Source organism: Cervus elaphus, chromosome 12 (assembly GCF_910594005.1).
Source record: "Cervus elaphus chromosome 12, mCerEla1.1, whole genome shotgun sequence".
NCBI classification, from domain to species: domain Eukaryota; kingdom Metazoa; phylum Chordata; class Mammalia; order Artiodactyla; family Cervidae; genus Cervus; species Cervus elaphus.
In genome coordinates, this window is record NC_057826.1 from 78,708,191 (window position 1) to 78,732,693 (window position 24,503).

A 24,503-nucleotide genomic window follows, 5' to 3' on the forward strand; every position below is an offset into this window, starting at 1 on the left:
GCAATCTAAAGTGAACTAGTCTTGGCTCCTGTAACTAAAACAAACTTATAAAATGAACTAGAAGACTGCATATACTTTATAAAACTTTATTCCATGATCACCTGATTAACAGGATCTCTGAATATATACCATTTCACATATAAGTTAGAGAATAAAGACTTTTTTGCACACATAGGGGAAAGAAGCTGATTTATTGTAGTTTAACAAGAAATTTTAAAAAAGGCAGATAAACAGGTAGAGCACAGAAGAGTTTTAGGGCAGTGAAAATACCCTGGTATGACACTCTAATGATGGATACATGTCATTATATATTTGTCCAAACCCACAGAAACACATCAAAAGTGAACCCTAAAGCAAGTTATAGACTTCAGTGATTATGATGTGTCAGTGAACATTCACACATTGTAAGAAATGTACCACTCTGGTGTGCAATGTTGATAATAAGAGAGGCTATGCATATGTGGGAAGAGTAGAGGGCACACGAGAAATTTCTGTACCTAGCAATTTTGCTGTGAACCTAAAACTGCTCCAAAAAAAAAAAAAAACTTAAAAAAAAAAAAAAAACCAACAAAAACACCATCCAGATGCTCAAGAATTAAAAAAAAAAAAAAATTGGAGGGAAGGTAAAAATTTAAATATTACACATTTCTTAAACTTATCTACAGACAAAAGAAAATTCTACACCAAAATATCAGTTACTGCTATTTTAGTTTGTGGGACTTATGGTGATTTAAAAACCTGTTTAATGGACTTCTACGAGAAAAGAATCTAAAAAAGAGTGGATATATGTATAACCAATTCATTCTACTGTACACCTGAAATGTAACACAGCATTGTTAATCAACTATACTCCAATTAAAAAAAGAAAAACCCTAGGGAACTCCCTGGTGGTCCAGTGGTTAGGACTCAGCATTTTCACTGCTGGGGCCCAGGTTTGATCCCTGGTCAGAGAACTAATATCCCACAAGCCATGCAGCACAGCCAAACAAATAAATAAAATAAAAGCACCTGTTTTCTTCTAGTTTTTCAAAAATTTTTCTAAAGAATACATGCTACTTTTTGTAATAAAACAATCATTTTAAAAATGATAAAATCCTATACTCTGGAGGAAAAATCTACAGAAGAGATTCTCCAATACACCTCAAATACTATAAACAGAAAAAATTCACAGGTCTAGTCATCCCAAGTACTTGCTTTTATCACTTCAAATTCTATATAAGAAACATTCGGACAAGGAAATGGCAACCCACTCCAGTATTCTTGCCTGGAAAAGTCCATGGACAGAGGAGCCTGGCGGGCTGCAGTCCATGGGGTTACATGACTGAGCATGTGTGCACGAGGGTGGAGGGAGATGGGTTGGTAGCAATAAAGTGGTAGAACTAAAAAAAAAAAAAAGGAAAAAAAACATTCTCTGCTGTTTTATTTCAACCTAAAAAGTGAGTGTTATAAGCACATATATGCTCTGAATAAATAAATGTGATTTTTAAGAAGGGGGAAGAAAGGTATGCAATTAGCCATAAATGTGCTAAACAGGTCAAATAAAACAGTTTCTTAGAGTTATGATTTTAAAATTAAGTATGTACAAGCAAATAGTCTTTATCTCCATCAATTATAAGCTACATACTACTCTATTAAAAACTGAGAAAAGTTATTCAGGAAGTTCTGGACATCACTGTTTTGCAAACAACAACAACAACAACAAAAATGACAGCTGGAGGGGACCCTCAGACATGAAAACAAGAACCTAGTAAGCAATACAAACTATAAGAAAGAAATGAGGAATTTTTCTGAGCTCCTTGTAAGGAACTGATGTGAGGCAGACAAGATTCTGGGAAAGGTGCCATCTATTATGTGCACATGGCCACAGGAGTGTCTTCAGCCTGATGTTACTAACATTTGAAGGAACTGAGCACCCTTAGCAAAGGGTGGAACCAATACTGCTAACAGGTTAATAAATGCATTTCAGGAGTTAAAAGGTAAGTCAGGGTGAACGTAAGATTTCTAAGATTCCAAATCCAGAAGTCTTCAGGAGAGCAAAAATAGTGTAGAATGTATTAAAGTGAAGAAAGTTTAAGGGCCAGATAGGAGGGAAGTTTCTTCATCCTGGAAAACAAATCCCTCGGCAGGATCTGCAGGACCCAAGTTAGGTAGCTACAGAGATCACAGCAAAGCCTGTGGCCAAACGGTATCCTTGGGTATGAATAAGAAGCAGAAATTAAGAGAAGGATGCCAAAAAAAAAAAAAAGAGAAGGATGCCAAACCTAAACCTGACTCATGTTTACTGTATTAGTAACTTATCTAACATTTCTGTGGAATCTCAGCATCCAGATTTAACACAAGAAATAGGAATAAGGGCTAAATGCTTTGTAAGCCAAAGGCTGGTTAAAACCCCCTGAGGTCGTTCGTACCTTTATTAATCAATCCATATTCTGACTGCCCATATTTTTATGTTTTAGTATTTTTCCTAATCTTCCAGGTGTGGTCTCTTTTAAAAAAAATAACTGAAGATAATAAGGACTTCCATAAAACCAGTTATGACCTAGAAGGGAATCCAGGCAACCTCTGATTATAGAGGGCAGAAAAATCTGAAGAAACTGGTGGAGAGGTAAGAAGTCAAAAAGGAGAGCCAGGGAGGATTTTATAAACCAATCCTTCCTTCCAATTTGGGACTGTGTCTACAGGACGTTAATGGGAGGCTGCTGGAGTATAAGACAAGGATCTTGATTAACTGTAACAGCAAAAAGCTATGCTTTCACTTAGTCATTCATAAACTGAGTTCATCAACAGAACTACCAGGAGACCTTTAAAAAATGTAAGGTCTCAGGACTTACACTCCTTGAGATTCTTGGGGCAGGGACCAGGAATTCATATTCTTAAAAAACAGGATCGCCCCCAAAAAAAATCCTCAGGTGCCACTGTTGATTAACAACATATGTTACTAGGAACCTTAATCAAAATGTTATGAAACAAGGAACCCCAAATATCCAAAGCTAACAAATAAACTGGAATCCTAATAGTTTACTAGCCTATGAGCAGACTGACACTGTATACCTGAAACAAACCTAACTTCTGGGTAAATTCCAGGCATTACTACTGACCCAACCAAGCACTGCTAGAACTCCAAAACTACCACTCCACTTAGGACTCTGACCACATTTTATGCCACATCTATAGTGAAGTTCATATTCTAGCCAAGATCAGAGGTAGAAAAGTTTATGGACAGAGTACACTGAAGAGGACACAGAGCAATTGTTAGTTGGGCCCTACAATTTTAACCTACTCCAGTATTCTTGCCTGGAAAATCCCATGGACAGAGGAGCTTGGCGGGCGATAGTCCATGGGATCACAAGAGTCAAACAGGACTTAGCAACTAAATCACCAAACCACTCTGTAATTTACTACATTCATTTCTAATTTTTCACCTCTTTTCTTTCACCTGCCCCCTTTTTCCCCTCATCAATTATAGCCACGGGCATAGTCCTTCTGATGACTCAAAGCACTGAATAGACTGGCCACCTTCTTCACTCTAAATCTTTATTTGCTTTTTAAACCTACATCTATCTTAGGACATTCCTCATTTTCACTTCAGATTACATTTAGGCCAAAGAGAGGTTCTCTCTTTTTCAAAAGAGTTTATCAGATCATATTCCCATCAAGAAGTTTCAATGGTTCCTCCATTACCTTTAAAATTAAGTATCACCTTTATTCCTATCCCTGTGCCTCTGTTCCTTCCTAAAAATACCCTCGTCTTCTCTGTGCCAACTCAAATCCTACCTATTTCTAAGGCTCAGCTCAAATACCATACCTCCTTAATAAAGCTCTCTATAATCTTTCTAGTCCTCAGTGAATTTTTCGTCTTTCGAATTCTGACAGTACACGTGTCTGTACTCGTATGTTATTTAACACATACTATCTTCTATTGTTAGCTTTATGTGTGATTGTCTTCTCTCTCCCTAACAGACTGTACAAGGTGCTGACTCCCCACCACATACTCCAGCATGGAGACATGTATAGAGCAGAACTCAATACATAATTTTTTGGCTTATTTTTATTTGAGAAGGAACACTGACAACTAACATGCATTTTAAAAATATTTAAAAAATGGAATGATTACCTTCCCCAAGACCACTAACATTAATAATTATTCAAAATACTTGTTAGTTTACATACTGGCTTACTTTATCTACCTACTATCCACATGTCTTATATACATGTTCTCCTAAAGGGATACTTAGGTAGTTTCTAGAAGACAAAGGCTGTATTTACAGATTTTTGTTTGAGATACTATGCAAAAGTGGGTGCTTAATGCTTTCTAAAATATGAAAAAATTAATCCTGCCTGAATCAATTCCACACATTAGGTTTGAATTCCTTGTAATATGCTCACATAATACTCTGCATTGCCTCTCAGCACATAGCATGACTCTAGTTAATTATGTAATAATTTGTTTAATGTCCATCTCCTCACTAGACTGTATGCTTCGTTATAGCAGAGACTTGTCTTTTTACTATATTTCTGGTGCCTAGCACATGCCTAGCATATAACAGACGCTCAGTAAAAACTTGCTGAATGAATTAATAAACTGCAGATGTCCATTTGGGAGTATGACTGGAAGTGTGACACAGAATATATATAACTGGTGAAGAGATGAAAACGAGTTGTGACTGCTGCTAAATTTAGAGGTACAGTAGAGGAAGTTAGAGAGGTATACAGGTGAGAAGAAAAACCAGACCGCCTTATAAAATACTCTGAGAGGTTAACACAACATTGAGGTGAAAGCAGAATTCAAAAAGGACATAATTTCCATGAAAAACAGATGTCAAATAACACTGTCACAGAACTGCCCTGGGACTTTAATGGAAGCTTAGCATGAAAGGAGGTGTAACTACCTCCCCCCACCAACTACGCAAGATTGTCAAAACAGCGCAGTGGGGAGGGAGATACGTACTGGGTGAATGTCTGCTGAGCTCCAGCTCTGGTCTCTCCAGGCTGCTCTGAAAGTCAGGAGGCAGCAGGGAAGCCACTCCCTCGGGATGGATCATCTCGTCCTCCGACTCAGCTGAAGCTTCTGCAAAGTACAGATTGGGTCGGGGCAGGGAGGGAGTGAAGGGCTCAGCATGTGGGAATATGTAGAGAAGTGAAGGACGTCAGGCAAAGTCATGGATACAGAGTATATACTAAAAAGAGCACTGTACATAGAGAAAAACTCCCTGGTTTTTCTAGTCTAATACGTCAAAGGATAGCTTAATTTACGTATAACTCTTCCTGCTGGCAGGAATCCTCTTCTAACAAGATAAAAGTCAAATTAAGTGTCTTCTTCCCTGACAATAAGTAAAGAGTAACTCACTTGGATCCATAAACTACCGAAGCAAGTAACTGGCAGTTTCAGCCTGACTTATATTCCTGAAACTGCCTAGTGAAATAGGCCCATCTACTCGGTGACAGGAGTAAGAAGGAAGGACTCCATGTGAGAAGCAACAGTCTGGACTTACCTTCAAGTTCTGCAGCTTCTCTAGCTTCACGTTCCAAACGCTGCCTAAGCAGCTCCTGCTGCTTTTCCAGATACTGCTTTATGAAACTGTTCTGGCTCATTTCCTCGCCAATCTGTGTAGAAGAAATGGAAAAAGATAGTCTAGAAACACAAACCAGGAAAAGGCTAGGTAGAAAATTCCACGGAGCAAAGGATTATATCTGGACCCAAGAAAGATAATACTGGAGGGCCCTTTTCTAAGCTACTCCTAAGCTGAGGACCAAAATACATAGCCCTATGATTCACAAAAGATGGCAAAAAGAGGAACTGCACACATAATCTTTTATTTTAAATATTCAGTTCCCAACCAACCAGTGATGCACAAATAATTTAAAAAGAAACTCCTATAAAACTATGTCTTTTAAACTAAATTTTTAGATAATCTAAACTATATATCTAATTTTTCTTTTTAATAATATAAAAAACTGAAGGAAAAAAACACTAGTTCATACTAATTTATCTTTAGCTGACACAAAAGATCAATCTCTACCTATTCAGGAAACATTTAAACATCTCCAAAATTCAATACCAGACTTAAAAGCCTGAAAGCAAGAGACTAAGAAAAGGGATGTCCATTCGGCATTTAGACAGAGTTCTAATTCCATCTTCTTTGAGTGAGAAGAAACCTTTGGTGACAATATTTAAAATCCAGGACTCTCATGTCACTCTTTAGCCCTGCAGCTTTTTCTTCACAAGTCCTCCTCTCAAGAACCTTCTTGCTTAGCAAGTCCTATTAGAACTCCAGAAAACGAAAAAAACCTGAATACTTTTTATGTCATTACTCATCTTTCCTAAGGATGGTAAAAGTTAATTTTCACCTAAAATAGAGATAAGTCTCTTGGTAGTCATTGGACACTGATCAAGTGTGTGGGCTCAAAGTATTAGAGAATATAAGTATTTGTTGCAAAAATCCTATGTTAATAAAAGCAAAACTTCAAAGACAAAAATGTAATGGGCAAAAGAAATAGAATGGTAAACTGATTAACATGCAGTTTCTTATGTTTGCTAAAATACTTAACTAAACCTCTGTAAACTAGCTAGATTATGATACTTCCAGCTTAATGAGCTAGTAACAAGGGAGTAGGAAAGCTCTCTTGCTTTTCCACAGTATCTTGGGATTTCATCTAGTACCGGAGCTGCACACCATTGCACTAACAAAGACCTGGATTTTTCCTTTAAGTGCATGACACACTATAATGAGGAAACGGTAAAGCTGAAAAGAATCTTAAGAGACTACGTAGTCTAACACTTTAAAAAACAAAAACAAAAACTGGGAATGGTTTCTTTCAAAGAAATCTTATGCAGAAACTCAATGCTAATCTAGCTTAGGAGGGGAATGTGAACTCCTGCTCACTTGGGAAGAAATTTCCTATAGGAAGCCTCCAAAAGCATCTCCACAAAATCTCGGCAGTTATAAAACTATGGATCTAGTTCAACCTTTTCTCATCTTACATACAGGGAAACTGAGGAAATCAAGGTCTCCAAAGGTTAAGTTTCTTGCCCTAAGTAACAGAGCAATTAACAATGCTTAGGAGTGACTGCATAGTTAATATTAACACTGATAATGGTGGATGATCTCCAAAGGACTGATTTCTTGGAAAATTTATGTCAACACATGAATTCTTCTTGGATCAGGAGGTATTTTCCTATACTGCCATGGTGATTGTCTACTTCATATCTACAAGGACATCAACTACTTCTCTCAAATCAATGTCAAATAAATGACTTCAAACCCTTGCACTCCACTTAATCAACTGGAACCACATCTTTCTGCACACACCATTTCAAGAATCAGAAATTAACTTATAGCTCTTCTGATTCTTGAATTCTTTATTAGAATTCAATTGTCCCAGTACAAAAACATTTTCAACCCAAGGAACTTAGGAAAATACTGGTGAAAAACCAAGCATCAAACATACAACATCATGTCCTTCCATGTCTCTGTGCATTCAGAGTCCAACCCTGGCAATGAACCTTCTTTCTTACCTGGGAATTTGGCTGGAATGCAGCATGCGGGGTTGAGTGTTTTTGTAAATTTTCTAGCATTAGAGCCTGGTATAAAGAAGGGCAAAAGTCAGAAACCAGGAAAAACAAAAGCAAAAAATACCCCTCCCCCAATCTCTTCATCAAATGCAATGACTAACCATACACACTTAAAACTGTACTTTTCCAAGGACCTAAATGCCCTTTACTAATACTGTTCTCATTCATCTTCAGAAGACCCTTAAAGGTAGCCACGGTTACTGCTACCAAATGTACAGATGTAAAATGCAGGCATATTGAGGAAATCTGGCTATGCAATAAAATCTGACAGTGACAGAACCAGTACTACAACCGCTATTGTCTTCTGCACTTATGACTAGTGTTCCTTCTAAATCTGGCCCTTCACTTCAAATACTCAAACCAGGTTCAAATACACGAAGCCAACATGATTTTGGCCTGAGTGAATTATTTGATCAGTTGCCCAGGATTAGATCTACTCAAATGAACTTGTATTGTTTCCAAAAGAGTGGCAACTAGATTTACCAAATTTATAAAAATTTCAAAGAGGAGGCTACAGAACAAAATGACACAGACTCTGTAAATCATGTTCTGATCCAATCCACACACACACACGAAACTGTCAGCTTCAGTGTAAGCAACGATCTGCCAACTTAACCCTTGAGCCAACCCAGCCCCAAACCGTACTACTGGTCACGTATCCTAATTAACCCAAATTAAAACCAAGAGATCCTCACCGTCCCTCCGTTTAAACCAAATAAACACACCAATTCATCCGTCTGCCTCTTGGCAATCCCACCCTAATCTACTCAAGCAGATTCAAACCCCCCAATACATACCAGCCCACCTCACCTCTCTTATCAATATTCACCAAACTCTTATCCACCCAAATTGCTTCTGGATGATGCCCTATAAAATATACACCTCTGCCTAACCAAGTCCCTTCAAATCAAGATTTCTCTTCATCTCACCTCCTAACCTAATCAAGCAGACATTTTTGCCCTACGCCAATTCTATTCATTCGGATACCGATAACAACCCCATCAACCCCTCCGGCCAACTATACCCCTAACTCCGACCCAGCCCAACTCGCCCCCCTTAGGCCAGCAACGCCGGTGGTTGTAGTGGGATTTAACTCCTTCTGCAGCGCATGCGCCGAAACCACAGACACAAACAAGGAGGGGGTGGGGGAAGAAGGAAGGAGCTTAAGACACTCCAGGAGAGTAGCGCGCACCCTCCCATTTTGGGCTCGCGCCGCTACCGTTAAGGCGGGAACCGGCGCTATTTCTACTTCAGCGCGAGCCTCGCCAACCACCGTGCGCGCGGATCCGGAGGCTCGCGCTGGCGGCCTGAGCTCGCTCGCGCCGAGCCCGAACACTGCGCCTGCGCCGCGGCAGAGACTCGGCTCTACCGGGTCCGCTTCCCTCCGACACCCCGGCAACGCCGTCTCCTCACCCCTTTGAGCCGCTTGACCAGGGCACTCTTCTGCCCGCTCTTGGCTAGGCCTCGCTGCTCCAGTGCGGCCTTCAGGTCGGTCACCCGCAGCGCCTGAAGAGGCTTCCCGTCCAGAGTCACCTCCTCCAGCTCCGCCATCTTGCGTGAGGTACTCGGGTCCGTCCCGACGGCTTCGGGCATCTTCGGTAATTTCCGCCAACGCCCTTCGAACGTACCCAGTTGGCCCCGCCCACTGCCATAGTCAACCCCTCGATTACCACTCAGAACTCCCCGGGTTCCTCCGGAAGTGCTCGGGTGTTTCCGTCTGCACATCGGCACCAATTGGTTCTTTCCATCCTCCCAGCCGCTCCCCCCTCCCGCATCCTGATTTCAGAGCTCGGTTCTCTTCGTCTTACCGAGGTTTTGAATCGAATCCGTTCGGAAGCTGTCGACTCTGGCCTAACCATAATCGGAATTATTCGGCTATCTCCGGACCTAAGGCTGAGGCGCTGAGGAGCTTGGGTGTTTGGGGCGGGTCCGGGACCGGAAGTGCGTGGGCTGCCGGGTTGGCCCAACTTAGGGTTTTCAGGAAACATGGAAGCGGCGGCGATAGTTGGAGTCTAAACCCTGTTGTGACGGTCTCCGGGTGCCCTGTGAGAGAAAAGGGGAGGTAAGCGGGGTAGAAGTACCTCCCTCCTTGGGCCGGGTCAGACTCAGTGTTTCAGTGCTACCCTTAGTGTGGCAAGCCTCCAACTCTCCTGCGGATACAGCTACCGCCTTCCGAATCTCCGCCACTCCCATCTAGGGCTACGTTGCTCTTTGAGACCTTAGAGTGCCAGGTTCCGTGGCCTCCAAAGTGGAAGGTGGCAGCATCGTGTCTCTAGACCGAGCCTATGAACTAATTCTTGATCGTTAAACTTGAACTTGCCATGGAAGCTATGTCGCAAGACTCGGGAAAAGTTCTCCCTTTCTCTGAATAAGAGAATAAAATTCCTTTAGGAGGAATTGCTTTTTGTAGGGCCACTGAAAAAGTAACCTCCTTGATCTCTTTTGATAGTGAACTGGTCTTAATTTCTTCTGAGTTCCTTTGTCAGTAGAAACGCTCCAGCTTAGAGCAGCAGAAACACAAACAGTAAAATGTGTCGTAAACAAGTAGTTTGTTTTCATTGAGACTCAAACTGTGGGATTTGAGAAAGGCTGGTTGACCTCCCAGTTGCATTAGTGATGCTAAGGCCGGTCATCAATAGGTATTCCATTAAACACGAAGGAAAGTGTTCGTACATGAATTGTCACAGCAGTATAACACTTCTTAGATCCCTAAGCCAGCAGACCAACTAGACCGTTTTCTCAGTCCTGAAAAATACAATTGGCTGCTGCTTCTGTTTTTCTTACTCTGTTACCTCATTTTGGACAAGGCACCCTCACTAACTCTGCTCTTCAGTTTTTCCTGACGCTTTACAGGAAATATAAGAAAATAATACATTTACAAAGTTCTTATTTCAGAGGCTACATGCACATTGCAGAGAAGGCTCTTTCACTGTATAAGATTTTTTCTTTTTTTTTTTTTATTGTACTGTTGATAGCTCAGGAATGATTAGCATCTGGGTCTTGACCAGCTGCTTGGTAAATTAAAAAATGTGTACCTTTTTTTCATTTTAGGGAAGATGTATTAGACCAGTATTAATCATTGGTTTTTTTCCTTTATTCAACCTGGAACATAGAATTAGGTGGGAAAGAATGAACAAGGGATACTTTGGTTATTTTTAGATTGTTTGTAGGAATGATGGAGGGAGGCAGTGGTTGGGGAGGGTAATGGGTTTAAAAAAGAGGAAAGTTATAAACTTAACACATATATATGGAATTTAGAAAGATGGTAACAATAACCCTATAAACAGAAAACAGAAAAAGAGACACAGATGTACAGAACAGACTTTTGGACTCTCTGGGAGAAGGCGAGGGTGGGATGTTTCGAGAGAACAGCATCAAAACATGTATATTATCTAGGGTGAAACAGATCACCAGCCCAGGTTGGATGCATGAGACAAGTGCTCGGGCCTGGTGCACTGGGAAGACCCAGAGGGATCGGGTAGAGAGGGAGGTGGGGGGGAGGATCGGGATGGGGAATACATGTAAATCCATGGAAACAAAAAAACGAAAGTTGGCAGATATGAAATGAAGTTATTCTTGGGTGCTTTCTGTAAGATAGTTGGATAATAAATAAAGGACCCTGTTGTTTTTCTGTGAACCAAATTGGTGAAAAGTAATAGATGCTGGTTGAGTGCTGTAAGATTCCATGTTGTTGGGAAGCTTTATTTTCATTTTTCTATCCAGAGAGTACATAACAGTGCTTTTATGTTTCAGGATGCCACTGGAATCATCTTCCACTTCAATGCCGCTATCCTTCCCTTCTCCCTTACCCCCAGTACCAGACAATATTTCTAACTCTTCTCCTCCCCCAATGTCTTACATCACTTCCCAGGAGATGAAGTGTATTCTTCACTGGTTTGCCAGCTGGTCAGGTCCTCAGCGTGAACGTTTCCTTCGGGACCTGGTAGCTAAGGCAGTACCGGAAAAATTACAGCCATTGCTGGAAAGCCTGGAGCAGCTTAGTGTGTCTGGGGCAAACCGACCACCTTGTATCTTTGAGTGCCAGCTACGTCTTTGGGATCAGTGGTTTCGAGGTTGGGCTGAGCAGGAACGCAATGAATTTGTCAGGCAGCTGGAGGTCAGTGAGCCAGACTTTGTGGCAAAGTTTTACCAAGCAGTGGCTGCTACAGCTGGTAAAGAATGATATTAAAAATCAAAGGAAAAAAAAAGACAATAGCCAGAGCTAATGGAGCCATGGCCACAACTTTACCATGAGGACATCAAATGTATCACTCAGATCTGGAGATGGTGTCCCGATCAGCTGCCTGAAACTACCTGACAAGCACAGGCCTGGTGATTTCAACAGCCTGTCAACTGGACTCCTGCTGTAAGTGTCTTCCATCTGAGCAAATCCAGATCAGCAGCCGGCTTCCTAGCTTACTTCAAGAATGTAAAGACTTCCTTTGCAACTGTAACTGAAAGGAATTTATACGTTATAACTCAAATCTATCACCAGCCTGGCCTGTAGTGTATCAAGTAGAGCATTTGTACAAGGTCATGACCTAGCTGGACTTGAATGGCCGGTTTCACCGTCATTACCAAATTCTGGCATAATTTTGTAACATCCCCACTACTAGCTTCCCTAGTGATGATTTAGTAAAATTATGGAAAAATCAGGAGACAGAGATATTTGTTCCTCTACCCTGATGTTTGTTGAATCCAAGTAGCAGTGACTTTTTTTCTAAAGTGTGGCATCTTTTGAACTGATAGCAGATGTTCCTATAAGTTTGCTTTACAACAATACGAAAACAAGTAACATTCTTTATAGGCTAAAGATTTATATTTTTATATCAAAATAAAGAACAAATTTTCAGAACCATAAGTCTCTACTTTTTTTTTTTTTTTTTCATTGCAAGGCTAGTGTAATGTTGATATACATATACAGAGAAAGAGGCATTCTGAGAAAAGTAGAACTTAAGTATAGACATTAGATCAACTTTCCATCCAGTGTCTCTTAAGAAATCATCTCTGCCGTAACCCTTGTCATGCTCCAGGTAACATCACACCTTCTGATCCCTCCTCTGGGCCCCCTGTTGTGCACTGGAGCTCTGGTGAATGATAAAAGGGCAGGAGGAGCCAGGACATGGAAGCAACCTAGATGCCCATCAGCAGATGAATGGATAAAGAAGCTGTGGTACATATACACCATGGAATATTACTCAGCCGTTAAAAAGAATTCATTTGAACCAGTTCTAATGAGATGGAGGAAACTGGAGCCCATTATACAGAGTGAAGTAAGCCAGAAAGATAAAGAACATTACAGCATACTAACACATATATATGGAATTTAGAAAGATGGTAACGACAACCCTATATGCAAAACAGAAAAAGAGACACAGAAGTACAGAACAGACTTTTGAACTCTGTGGGAGAAGGTGAGGGTGGGTTGTTGTGAAAGAACAGCATGTATATTATCTATGGTGAAACAGGTCACCAGCCCAGGTGGGATGCATGAGACAAGTGCTCGAGCCTGGTGCACTGGGAAGACCCAGAGGAATCGGGTGGAGAGGGAGATGGGAAGGGGGATCGGGATGGGGAATAAGTGTAAATCTATGGCTGATTCATATCAATGTATGACAAAACCCACTGAAAAAATAAATAAATTAATTAAAAAAAAAAAAAAAAGGCAGGAGGTCGCACCTGAAGAGTAGTTGCTTTCTGATAGGCCATGGTTCCCAGTGCATCCACAGGAAAAACAACATTGGACAGAATCCCACGGAGAGACCTTGATGGGTCATGAAAGAATTATGGTCCAAAGTAACCAAAAACCTAGGAACGTAGAGGTAATAATGTGGCCTGGAATAATGCCTAGGTGGTGAAGGGTCTTACCTTTGTTTTATCTTTATTTCTATTTTTTTGAAGTTACTCCTATTTATGTTTCTTTTCTTTTGCTCCCTTGACACTCTTTCAGACCTTCCCTCACTCAGAACTCCCTCAGACCCTCTCTCACTCAGCTATTTTCTTTTTTCCTACCTTTATTTTAATATCTAGATTTCCTCCTAAATGGTGAGCTGAACAGGAAATCAATAAGAGGGTATACACAACCTGAAATGAATGAGACCAAGATCCAAGACTGCCAGGAACTTGAATTGTTGGAAGGTGAACTTGGCAGCAAGGGAAATGACTTAGGGGAAGAGCTAGACAATGGTGTTTAGGCAAGGTGCATTGGGCATGCTTAAGGTGGTGAAGATGACCTGGTGCTCCAGTTGTTAGGACTCTGTTTCCACTGCAGGGAACCCACATTTGATCCCTGGTCAGGGAACTAAGATCCCCAAAGCGAGCCAGCACAGGCAAAACAAAAAAATTCGATTAAGAAGAAAAGAAGGGGACTAGGAGCCCTATGCCCTAGAGATGGGTAAACTCCATTATTGTTAAGGGGAGAGGTGTCCCATAGTAATAGGCCCCATGTTAGTTAGGGTTCCTTGTTTTCAGAAATACAATTTTGAATAATCACTGGTGGCTCAACAGGAAAGAATCTGCCTGAAAATGCAGGAGATGTGGGTTTGATTCCTGGGCTGGGATGTTCCCCTGGAGGAGGGCATGGCAACCGACTCCTGTATTCTTGCCTGGAGAACCCATGGATAGAGGAGCCTGGCAGGCTACAGTTCATAGGATTGCAGAGTCGGGCATGACTGAAGTGACAGCTCAGCAGTACATAGGACAGTATATGTATAAATGAGTGTTTAATCAATACAATTTCAAATACCTAGATTTCAGGAATTTGAAAGAAGACTCCTTGGAATGTTACCTTAATTGCTGTTACTGTATTTTATGGTAAGGGTGGCTCCTCCATAATGATACTTCTAGAGGTTTCTTCTGGAGGGTAAAGGTCAGAGCCCTAGTCAGCATACCAACTGAAGACCCTTGGCAGCCAGGAGATTTCCACATATGTGCAGTGAACACCAGACTAGTGGTAATTAAGGGGCTGTGAATATAGCACATAAAAGGACTGATCTCTCTTTTTTTTCTTTTTTCTGGACACTTGGATCTCTTAATGGAAGTATAGTCCCTGAAAGAGTATATCTCATGAAACAGGTGCAGGCCAGGTGTGTGATGAACAGGAAGGTCTTCAGAAGAGGATTATGAAGTAAAGGACTTCAGCATTCTCCTTAGCCCCCTGTATAAATCCTTAGCCGGAAGCATCTCTTTACCTGCCAGTGCCTTCTCTGCTCACTAGAGCCTGTAGTACTGCTTCTGTCAGTGTTTCTCACTCTTCCTTCCCCAGGGAGTCTCCTGGGGGCCCAACTAATCCTAAAGACAGCTGGAATAACAGGTCTTGGATTGAAAGACTTACAGGTTTGTAAGTAATAGCGTTGGTAACTTCATTAGTCTAACACAACCAACACGAGGAACAGAAGATCATAGTAGCCAGGTATCTGCAAGGAAATATGTAGCAGGGCATAGTTATAGCCTCAAGTTACCTACTCAAGCCCTCCTAAGGAAAATGTTCATTCTAAATCAGAGTCATGGACTCAGTAGGGTACTTAGTAAAAAATGAATAAACATCAATACATAAGCTACAGTGATATATTGTACAGCACAATGTATAGAGCCAAAATTGTATAGTAACTTTAAATGGAGTATAATCTATAAAAATATTGAAACACGATGTTTTCAATGTTGCTCTATGTACACCTGAAACTAAAGTAGTATTGTAAAACAACTATACTCCAATGATAATTTTTTAAAAATGTACATAAAAACACGTTGCGTGGTACTGCCATAAGAGCACTTCCGGACATTTTTGCCAGTGTGCTGCAGCTAGTCCACTTCTGATACTCATCTGAATAGCCTTTCCTGGAAGGCATGGGGCCCAGGAAGATCCCTCCGCCAGCACTTTGTACACTGCCCTTTCTAAGCATTGATGTAAACAGCAGCAGCCAGTGAGCTCTGCTTCCTTGACATGTGGCATCCGAGAGGGATGTCTGGTCTCGTCCCCAGGGAGCAGCTGTGAAGTGAGGTTGGCAAGGAAGCGGGGGCTCTAAGGATGGTAGATCTCCCCATGGGGATTCTCTGCCCCAGGTGGGAATCCATTTCCCTTCTTTCAGCATTCATTCTGAAGGGCAGGGCAGAGGGTAGAACCGCGTTTGTCCAGATGCCTCAGAAAGCGACTTCTCTCTGGGCCCATTCTGTTTCATTCCCCTTTCTCTAGTCCACCCACCCCACCGATCAAGGGCTTGAACCTGCAGGGGTCTTCCAGAGTGGGGTCTGGGGAGCAGCTTCATTTATCCAGGCGCAGGTAGTGGCAGCCCAGTCCGCTGTGTGTGGGGAATGATAGAATGACACGAGGATGACGGACAATTGTGCAGCCCCTCAGCCCCGTGCACCTGCACATCGGCCAGTACAGAAAAAGCCTGGGGCGCCATTCCCACAGGTGGTCGGTCACAGGGCCAAATTCCAGGCCAGGCCCTGAGAGATAGGAAGACAAAGAGGCCTCAGAACAAATGAATCCCCCCAGTCCCTCAAGGACAGCCATGCTTACAGTTTCTATTCCACTTTAGCAGCAGATAACCCCCTGCAACCTCTCCACAAGCTGACTTGAGTCATAAGAGCCCTCTGCAATTCTCAAGGCCTTATTTCTCACCCAGCCCCACAACAGCACCTCTGCAGTGCTGTGGTTGACCTGGTCCCAGCCCCAGTCTTTTTTTTCCCAAAGATTTACTGATTTAACATTTTGGCTGTAGTAGGTCTTCATTGCTACACAGCTTTCGCTAGTTGCGACAAGCGGGAGCTACTCTCTAGGTGTTATGCTCAGGCTTCTCATAGTGGTGGTTTCCCTTCTTTCGGAGCACAGGCTCTAGGCGCACTGGCTTCAGTAGCTGTGGCTTGCGGTCTATAGAGTTTTGGTTCAGTAGTTGTGGTGCACTGGCTTAGTTGCTCTGTGCCATGTGGGAGCTTCCTGGCCTAGGGTTCGAACCAGTGTCCCTTGCATTGGAAGGTGGGTTCTTAACCACTGGACCACCAGGGAGGCCTCAGCCTGAGTCTTTGAAGGCAGCAAGTGATTGGGTCAAGCCTAGGACATTGGGCACTGCCATAGGTAGCAGTCATTTACAGTCCTGGAGTAGTCAGACCTCCCAGTGTGAAGACAAAGGGCCCCACGGGAGGAGGTAGCACTTGACTGCTCCCTCTTCCTTCCATGACCCTAAGCTGTTCTCATTCTCACCACTTCTTCCAAGGAAGCACCCAGTGAGCCTCCTCCAGTTCCAAGTGCTTGGCCAGGCTGTGGTGGAAAGCAGCTATCCCCACTCATCTCGCCTTGTCACTTGCTTTGTAGAATAGTTCTCTCTAAGACTGAAAGGAGAGATGGTACATGAGAGGGAAACTTCAGAAGGGTGAGGGAGAGTTGGAAGGAAGGGGTCAGTGAGATATCAGTGATTCCCTCTGGCTGACGTGTGGGGGGACCTTGCCCTCATTCAGATAATCCCTCCCTCCATGTCTGAAAGAGCCATCCAGAGAAACCCAGGGCATGGAGCAGTTCATGGAATGTGGCCGAGGACACATGACTGCAAAGTGAAGGGACCGCAGCAGGATGGACCCACACTCTCACCCCTCTGCCCAGTTGGCTCTTCTTAGAGCGTGAGGCACCTTCTGTTCCACCCTGAGGGGGTCCTTCCACTTCATGGGAAGCTGAGTGACCTGAGCCCCCTCCCTCAGCCTGTCTGCTTCTTCCCATTCATCATGCAGCAGTCACCATGACCATGACACTGTGGCTGAGGCTGGGAAGTGCTGGGTGCAGTAGACAGTGGTATCAGCAAGCGGCCTGTCTTCTTAGTCCAGCTGGCAGCAGGCAGTGGGGGCTACGATAGCTGAATATCCGTGGGCCAGGTCAGGTGGGGGCAGAAAGGAGGGGACTAGGGTAATGCAAAGGTCTCCCTGAAAATGGGGGCCTAGGAAACTTGGCAGATGGTGCTAAGGGACGGTGTGGGGGGCTTTCAGTGCCCATCCAAACTTCATCAGCATGCCCCCAAGGTGCCCCAGATAAGCATGATTTTTTTTTTTTTTTTTTTTGGCTGTACCATGCAACTTGTGGGATTTTAGTTCTCCCACCAGGGATTGAACCCAGGCCCTCAGCAGTGAAAGCACAGAGGTCTAACCACTGAACCACCAGGGAATTCCTCCAAATAAGCACAATTTCATGAAAATGGCTTGTATGCTCCCTTTCTTTCCCATGACATCTAAGATTGAGATGCAGAGCCAAGAAAAGGGATTTGATTTGATCCTCCCCTCTTGGTGGCACTTGGAAGTGTGGACAACCCACACATACAGGAGAAATCAGTGTTTTGGATCCCTGGCCCCCCTTTCTGGATAGACCAGTAGTGGGGTTTCTGCCCTGACCACAAGGCATAACCATGGAGATGGGCATCAGGGGTATGATAGGGAGTGAAATGTCTCAGCTAGCTTAGCGGTTGGGCTGGGAGAGAGGATGACAGGAAACTGGGTACCAGGATAGGAGCTAGAGGTGGAGTAGTTGTCTCTAGTCTGATGAACTGAACATAGTCTAGGCAGATGGTTAGAATAGGGAGTCTTCCCCCCACTCCCCACCAGTCTCTGATTTAATAAGTTGCCAGAGGAAGGGGGCTCAGGAATCTGCCCTGTTAGGAAGTGCATTAAGTAATTCTGATGCTGGTGGTGGTGGAGAGGTCTAGATGGGCTAGAGGTCTTCAGTTCCCCAAATCTGATAAATCATTCTCACCTTCACCTCCAAACAAATCTCTCCTTCATATCCTGGTTTCAAGTGGCTGCACCTGACAAGAATGAACAGCTGTAGGTGAGCTGGAGACATTTCTGGGTGTTCCTGAAGCAGTACTGTAAACGCTCTCAATCACGTGAACTTAACTGTGGTAGTTTGGGTTGTCTAGGTCTCCCCAGACAGCATGGCAGTATTGTGCAGGGTTTGGATTCAGAAGCAGGGGTCCTTGTTTTAGAGGGACTTAACAAGAGGGGCGGTTTTATCTCCACATCCTAGACATCCCATTCCTTTCCTGTGTGGTCTCCCTGCCATAGCCTTCTCTGCCTCTTCAGTCTTCCTGCACTCTTCAGCTTTCTCACTCTTCAGCCTCTGTCCCTGCTGCCAGGGCTCAGGATTCCCCTCTCACCTCATCTTCTTCAGGATTCCAAGCTCCCTTTGATACAGGATCTCCAATATGGCAGGTTTGGGTTTGGAGGGGTTGAGGATCCTGGGGACTAGGGAGGGTGAGGGAGGACGAACACAAGTTTGGGGGAAGTTGGGAGAAAGGAGGCCCGAGAAGGCTCAGACTACTGTGTCTCATCATGTAGACACCTGCTTGAGGCAGCCCCTCAGGAGGAGTAGACTCCCAGGAGGAGCAGGCCCCAGGAGGAGTAGCCCATGGAGGAGTAGCCCCCCAGGAGGAGTAGCTCCTCAGGAGAAGCCCCCTAGGAGGAGCAGGCCCCCAGAAGGAGCAGCCCCCAGGAGGAGTAGATCCCCAAGAGGAGCAGCTCCCAGGAGGAGTAGATCCCCAGGAGGAGCAGCTCCCAGGAGGAGTACATCCCCAGGAGGAGCAGTCCCCAGGAGGAGTAGATCCCCAGGAGGAGCAGTCCCCAGGAGGAGTAACTCCCCAGCAGGAGCAGCCCCCCAGGAGGAGTACATCCCCAAGAGGAGCAGGCCCCAGGAGGAGTAACTCCCCAAGAGGAGCAGCCCCCAGGAGGAGTGGATCCCCAGGAGGAGTAGATCTCCAGGAGGAGTAGATCTCCAGGAGGAGCAGCTCCCAGGAGGAGTACATCCACAGGAGGAGCAGTGGCAGTTGTCACATCTTATAAACGTCTCTCCATAGCCCGCTCTGGATCTAGCCTTCTGTTCCCTTCTTCCCTGCCTCACTTACATCTGGCTCTCTTCTCTTTATCATCTCTCTTGAAATCCCCTCCACCAAGCTTGAGTTATTTTTTTCAAGATTTGAGTCTTGTTGACTAAATCTGTAATTCCTGCTCAGAGATCCAATGTGAAGTACAAGGGCCAAGCAGTAGCCCCCACGCTTCCCCCCTGGGGTGCCAGAAGCAGAGCTGGAGTGGGGCAGTATTAATTCCTGAGGCCTCAACTGACCTTTCCAAAGAGGAGCCCACTTCCTAACTCTCTCCTAACCCTCTTTCATCTCAGCCTAAGCTCCTGTCATTCTGAGTAGACAACCTTGAAACCTTCTCAGAAACAAAAAATTGGGATTACTATAATGGTGTATATGGGGTGGGGGGAGGGGCATTCTTTGCTTCATAGATGCCTGCCTGTTTCATTGGAGATGGACCAACAAGGCTCCTGCACTCCACTAGCTCCCAAGTCAGTACAGGGTGAACTCTAAGCTGCAAGACTTAGGCATCTCCTCCACCTGTGTAGAACATGGTGCTTGCCATTGAAACACATGTAGGTTGACTAACATCTCCTATGAGAAGCTGTTGTGTTAGCTTTGTGAGGCTTCATAGAAGCTGCTTATAGACCTGCCCAGAGGAAAAGTAAACTCTGAAAAAACATTAATAATTAAAAAAAAAAAAACATTAATAGAAGATGTTCAAAGATGTTCAACATGTTGTTAGAGGGCATATTTAGAGGACTTCAGTTCTTCTTCTGAGACACACTTAGTCTTTTTTCTCCAAGTGTCAGAAATCTTGTTTTCATTTTGTTTTATTCCCCCCTGGCCTGGCTGGCCCAGTCTGGGGAAAATCCTCAGGGTCAGGGCTTGTGGAAAGGTTCAAGATCTCTGCAGCTCTGGAGGTTTTGTGGGCTCCAGCTGCCAGAGCTCCTGAAGCTTTGCTGCCCCCTTCTGGCCTTACTGGGATAGGGCGTGCCCCCTCCAGGGAAGGGGTTCATCCTAATTTCCCATAAGCTTGCACAACTTCAGACCTTCTAACACAAGCAGCACAGGAAACACGTCATGTTCCTTTGGCTGGAATACTTTGTTCCTGCCTTTGCCTGGCAAATCCTTCCTCATCTTTCAAGATCCAGCTGAGAGGTTTATTTGCCTGTTGAGACTTTTCTTTAGTTCCCCAGGCAGTGTTAGTTTGCATATCCTCTATTCTCCAAGGGCATTTCCTTTGCATCTTTGAAGTAGTACTTATTATATTCTCCTGACATTTCTTTCTGTGCTTGTTTCCCTGTCAGACTGTGGGTAGGGGCTGAGGCTGATTCATCTCTGCATCTCAGAAGAAATATGAAGTAGTTACGGAGGGATAATGGAGGTGAGAAGATGGAGGGTGTGTACGTGCTTGGTTATTCAGTCATGTCCAAATCTTTGTGACCCTGTGGACATAGCCTGCCAGGCACCTCTGTCCATGGGATTTTTTCAGGCAAAAATACTGGAGTGTGTTGCCACTTCCTTCTCCAGGAGATCTTCAACCCAGGAATCGAACCCATGTCTCCTTGGGGCATGGAGAACCCATGCCTTGCCTCCCATGAGGCAAGGAGAGGAGGAGGGCAACAATCCTGTGATCGACACTTCTTTTGTGCCCAGACATTGTTCCAAGCACTTTAGACTCAGGTAATCCTTTCGACAACCTTATGAGGTAGCTGTTATTATTACCCCATTTTTACAACCGAGGCAACATGGGTAGGTGGTATCCATGGGATTTGAATCCATGTATTTAGGCTCCTGGGCACAGGCTTTAATCCACCATGCTGTAGCTTTTCAGGTGCCCAGTGTGGAGGAGAAATAAAGTGCTGGAAGGAAGAGGATGAGAAAGATAAGGGTGCAGAGAAAGAAAGGGGTAAGGAGAGGATGAAGGTGTTGAGACAGGATGGAGTGGGAGAGGATGACGATGGAGATGAGAAAGAGGGCATGGAGGTGGGAAACTATATGGGAAGGGGACATTGATGGAGGGTGGAGGTGAATGATAGGTTGTGGGATGTAGGTCATGGGTAGTGGAGAGAAAGTGAGGTTGAGCACAGAAGTCATCCTAGGTAATGTCATCCATCTGGGTGCTCCATCCAGTGCGGTCACCTCTCAGTTCCTGCACCCTCTCATCTTAACATGCCTCTCCATCCACCTTAGCAAGCCCCCCCCACTCCCACCCAGGGTCAGACCCAGGCCTTATCACTAGAAACTGCAGTACCTATGAAATAACTGAATCAAACATCCCACTCTCTGATATGATCTCCTTTCCTTATGGTTTGTTTGCTCAAGCCGGCTTACTGCCGCTGTTCTAAAGCTCACTGGAGAACCATGGCCCTTCTTGTCTCTTCACCTCTTCTTATTTGTCTTAGGTTCCATGTTCAAAACAAATCCCTCCCTTCCCTGTCTGTCCCATCCATCCTGCCTCCCTGGGTAAGCCCCATGACCAGATGAACCCAACACCTGTCTTGTCCACACTTGCTCCCAAGTAGGTAAGGACCCTTGAAGGAAGTCCCTCCAGAGGACAGACTGTTGTCACCTAAAATTGTCATCATTGATTTCAACTGGCCACTCCCAAGATCAGAGATCTCAGCTCCTGCTTCCACTGTCAGCAACTGGGATTTTCCACCTTCAAGCCTCTTCCTTGAAGCCTCCTACTAAGTCACTTGCAATCACCTCTTCTTTCATAGTGAAAACAGAAGCATGAGAGGGGAACAACCTCGGCAGACTGCAGACCTGTTTGGGTCTGTGTCTGCCGCTGGTCTGGGTCTCCTCTTTAACCTTAGGAGAGAGGAAATTTCTTCCTTTGGAAGGTGGTTCCTCCCCATGATGCTCTGCATCCCCTCAGGGCGAGATCTGATCTCAGTTCTTCTCTGACCTCACCTCTCCCTCAGTCTAGTCTGTTTCCAACCCCAGCCTCTGTCAATGAGTGGGAAGGTCCTGCTTGGGGAGCTCCTGCCGCTGCTGGGAGCCCTCAGTTTTTGCCACAGTGATTCCTACTCACCTTTGAGGTATCTGCTTAAATGTTACTTCCTCCAAAAGCCCTTCCTGACCCTCACATTTAAATCAGATTCTCTTATAAGTATCTGTCACAATCACCCTTTATTTCTGTCCCATAGCGCTGCCTGCAATTTAGAACCATTTATTTATTGGTGGGGGTATGTTTGTCTGTCCCCTTTGTGAATCTGTAAACCCCACAAGAGCAGGGACTGTCCTTCTTGCTTATCCTGTAGCTCCTATAACAAGCAAAATGCCTTCAGGGTTGTAAGTATTGTTTGAGCAAATGAATGAATGAGAGTGATGAGAAAGAAGGGAGGTGGGAAGGTAGATGGAGAGTGAGGGGAAAGGATGCTGATGCGGACAGGGTGCAAAGGTGAGGCTGGGGATGAAGGGGAGAAGAGGTGGGAGAGGACAGGCAGAAGGGGTCCTCAAGCTGGGTCTGGTTAAGGCTTCCAGACCCTGAGTAGGCTTCCCTGGAGCTCTGTCTCTTGGCCCTGCTGCCTGTAAGGTTTGAAGGCAGAGCCGGTGGGCGGGACTAGACTTTTATCTTGGGGCGCAGCCCTAACCTCAGATGGTGACAGAGCTGGAGCCAGCAGGAGTTTTGCAAACCGTCCCGATTGCAGCAGGCCAGCAGTCTCACTCGGGACGGCGGGTGGGGCCTGGGCTTATCTCCTGAGCGCAGTCCTAACCTCAGATGGTGACAAAGCGGGAGCTACAGGCGTTTTGCAAACCGTCCCGATTGCAGCAGGGCTGGATGGTCTGGCCAGGGGTGACAGTGCTAGGTGTGGGGAGCAATCGGGTTTTGGACAGTTTGGGGCTTTGGGGTGAAGCTTGGCTTGTGGGGTGTGGGGGATCCATGCTATGTACAGCTTGCCTCTACCTAACTCAGATCTGGGTTTCTGAAAGAGGAGAGGTTCCAGCTCCACAGCAAGGGGGGTCTCTCCCTAGTAGGAAGCCTTCCTCCTCCCAAGTCCCAGAACTCTTCTGCTGCTCTCTGAAGTCAGAATTGATGGCCAGGTGCAGCCATTTTCCTCTGAAAATACCCATCGTTTCCCCATGGGGTAGCCTCAGGGAGTTTCTGATGGGCCTCTTCAGTGAACTTCTCACTGGTGCTTTTCTGGGGCCAGGCCAGGTCTGCTTATGGGGGCAGCAGACAGGCCAGCCTGGAGTCCTGTCCAGGTTGGATCCTTCCCATCGGGGACCAGCCCCAGCTGAGTCCTGAAAGGAAAGATCTGCCGGCTGGTGGTGACGGGAAGTGACCGTCCCAGAGGAGTGCACAGGCCCTGGCTACTGTCGCCTCAGCATCTCCCATATGGCCCCCTCCATCCCAAGGTCCCCTCACTGGCTTGGGGCAGGGTAGGGTAGGGGGTGGAGGTGAAGAGGCCCCTTTCCACCCCCACAACCCCAACCGGGATCTTGCAACACTGGGATGGGGGCCCTGGGGGCCCAGGCATGTGGCAATCCATGGGGGGGTGGGGTGGGGAGGTGTGCACCAAGCAGGGGGAGCAGCTTTCACAAGCAGCCACCACCTCGGACTGACCTTGGCAGGCTCTCACCTTGGACAACTTCCTCCCTCTTGGTGGTATGTCCAACATCCTCCCTTCTCCCCCTTCCCTGGGGCCGAAGATCTGGGCTGTCAGCTCAGGACTCTTACACTGGTCCCAGTTTTGCTCATGAAGGAAAAGTGGGCCAAACTGTGGATTGTAAAGCCAAGGGAACACAACTGTGTGCTGTTTGGATCTTGATTTGCTGGCTTTCAAAGTTCACATGCCCTTGCCCCAGGACTTTGTACCTTCCCCAGGCAGGGGTGAGACTAACCACCCTTCCCGGGGGTGCCTTCCTTCTGCCACCTCTGGACGCAGGCATCTCTGTGGCGGGGTGGTGGGGGAGGAGGGGCTCAGGGGTGCAGGGAGCCTGCTCCTTCAGAGGGGATGAAGACTGTCCTGGAGGGAGGGTGGTGCAGTTCTGGCCTACTCTTCTTCCACTTTTCCATTCCGTCAGCCTCACCCGCTCTCCTTGCTTCTTCTGGACCAGGACAGCTCATGGCCTTGGCATTTGCT

The 24,503-nt window shown here is 45.2% G+C and overlaps 3 protein-coding genes and 1 non-coding gene across 8 annotated transcripts in view; 2 read left to right on the top strand and 2 right to left on the bottom strand.

Moving 5' to 3' along the window:
• Positions 1-9,298, bottom strand: part of ACIN1 (apoptotic chromatin condensation inducer 1) — a 38,025-nt gene extending 28,727 nt beyond the window's left edge. For 4 of the 5 annotated variants that reach the window (XM_043919567.1, XM_043919565.1, XM_043919566.1 and 1 more), the window contains exons 1-4: positions 8,987-9,298; positions 7,517-7,582; positions 5,493-5,604; positions 4,949-5,068 (exon numbers count right to left, since the gene is read on the bottom strand). In XM_043919567.1, coding sequence (XP_043775502.1) covers positions 4,949-5,068; positions 5,493-5,604; positions 7,517-7,582; positions 8,987-9,298 — 610 coding nt within the window. The remainder of the gene's footprint in view (positions 1-4,948; positions 5,069-5,492; positions 5,605-7,516; positions 7,583-8,986) is intronic. The other variant, XM_043919569.1, reaches the window with a different exon arrangement.
• On the top strand, positions 882-953 carry TRNAE-UUC. The gene has a single exon. It is a non-coding gene; the product is annotated as a tRNA-Glu (tRNA).
• Positions 9,299-9,440: 142 nt separating the features above from the next.
• On the top strand, positions 9,441-12,552 carry C12H14orf119 (chromosome 12 C14orf119 homolog). The gene is made up of 2 exons (XM_043919572.1): positions 9,441-9,635; positions 11,327-12,552. The coding sequence occupies exon 2, from the start codon at positions 11,328-11,330 to the stop codon at positions 11,754-11,756; it is 429 nt and encodes a 142-aa protein (XP_043775507.1). The 5' UTR covers positions 9,441-9,635; position 11,327; the 3' UTR covers positions 11,757-12,552.
• Positions 12,553-14,371: 1,819 nt separating this feature from the next.
• LMLN2 (leishmanolysin like peptidase 2) lies at positions 14,372-19,960 on the bottom strand. The gene is given in 17 exon segments (XM_043921119.1): positions 14,372-14,570; positions 14,764-14,988; positions 15,475-15,668; positions 15,774-15,873; positions 15,951-15,996; positions 16,564-16,662; positions 16,665-16,743; positions 16,779-16,830; positions 16,832-16,918; positions 17,035-17,115; positions 17,304-17,418; positions 17,803-17,880; positions 17,883-17,942; positions 18,450-18,542; positions 18,627-18,871; positions 18,873-18,909; positions 19,948-19,960. Coding segments are annotated over 17 exon segments (1,803 nt in total).
• Positions 19,961-24,503: the final 4,543 nt, after the last annotated feature.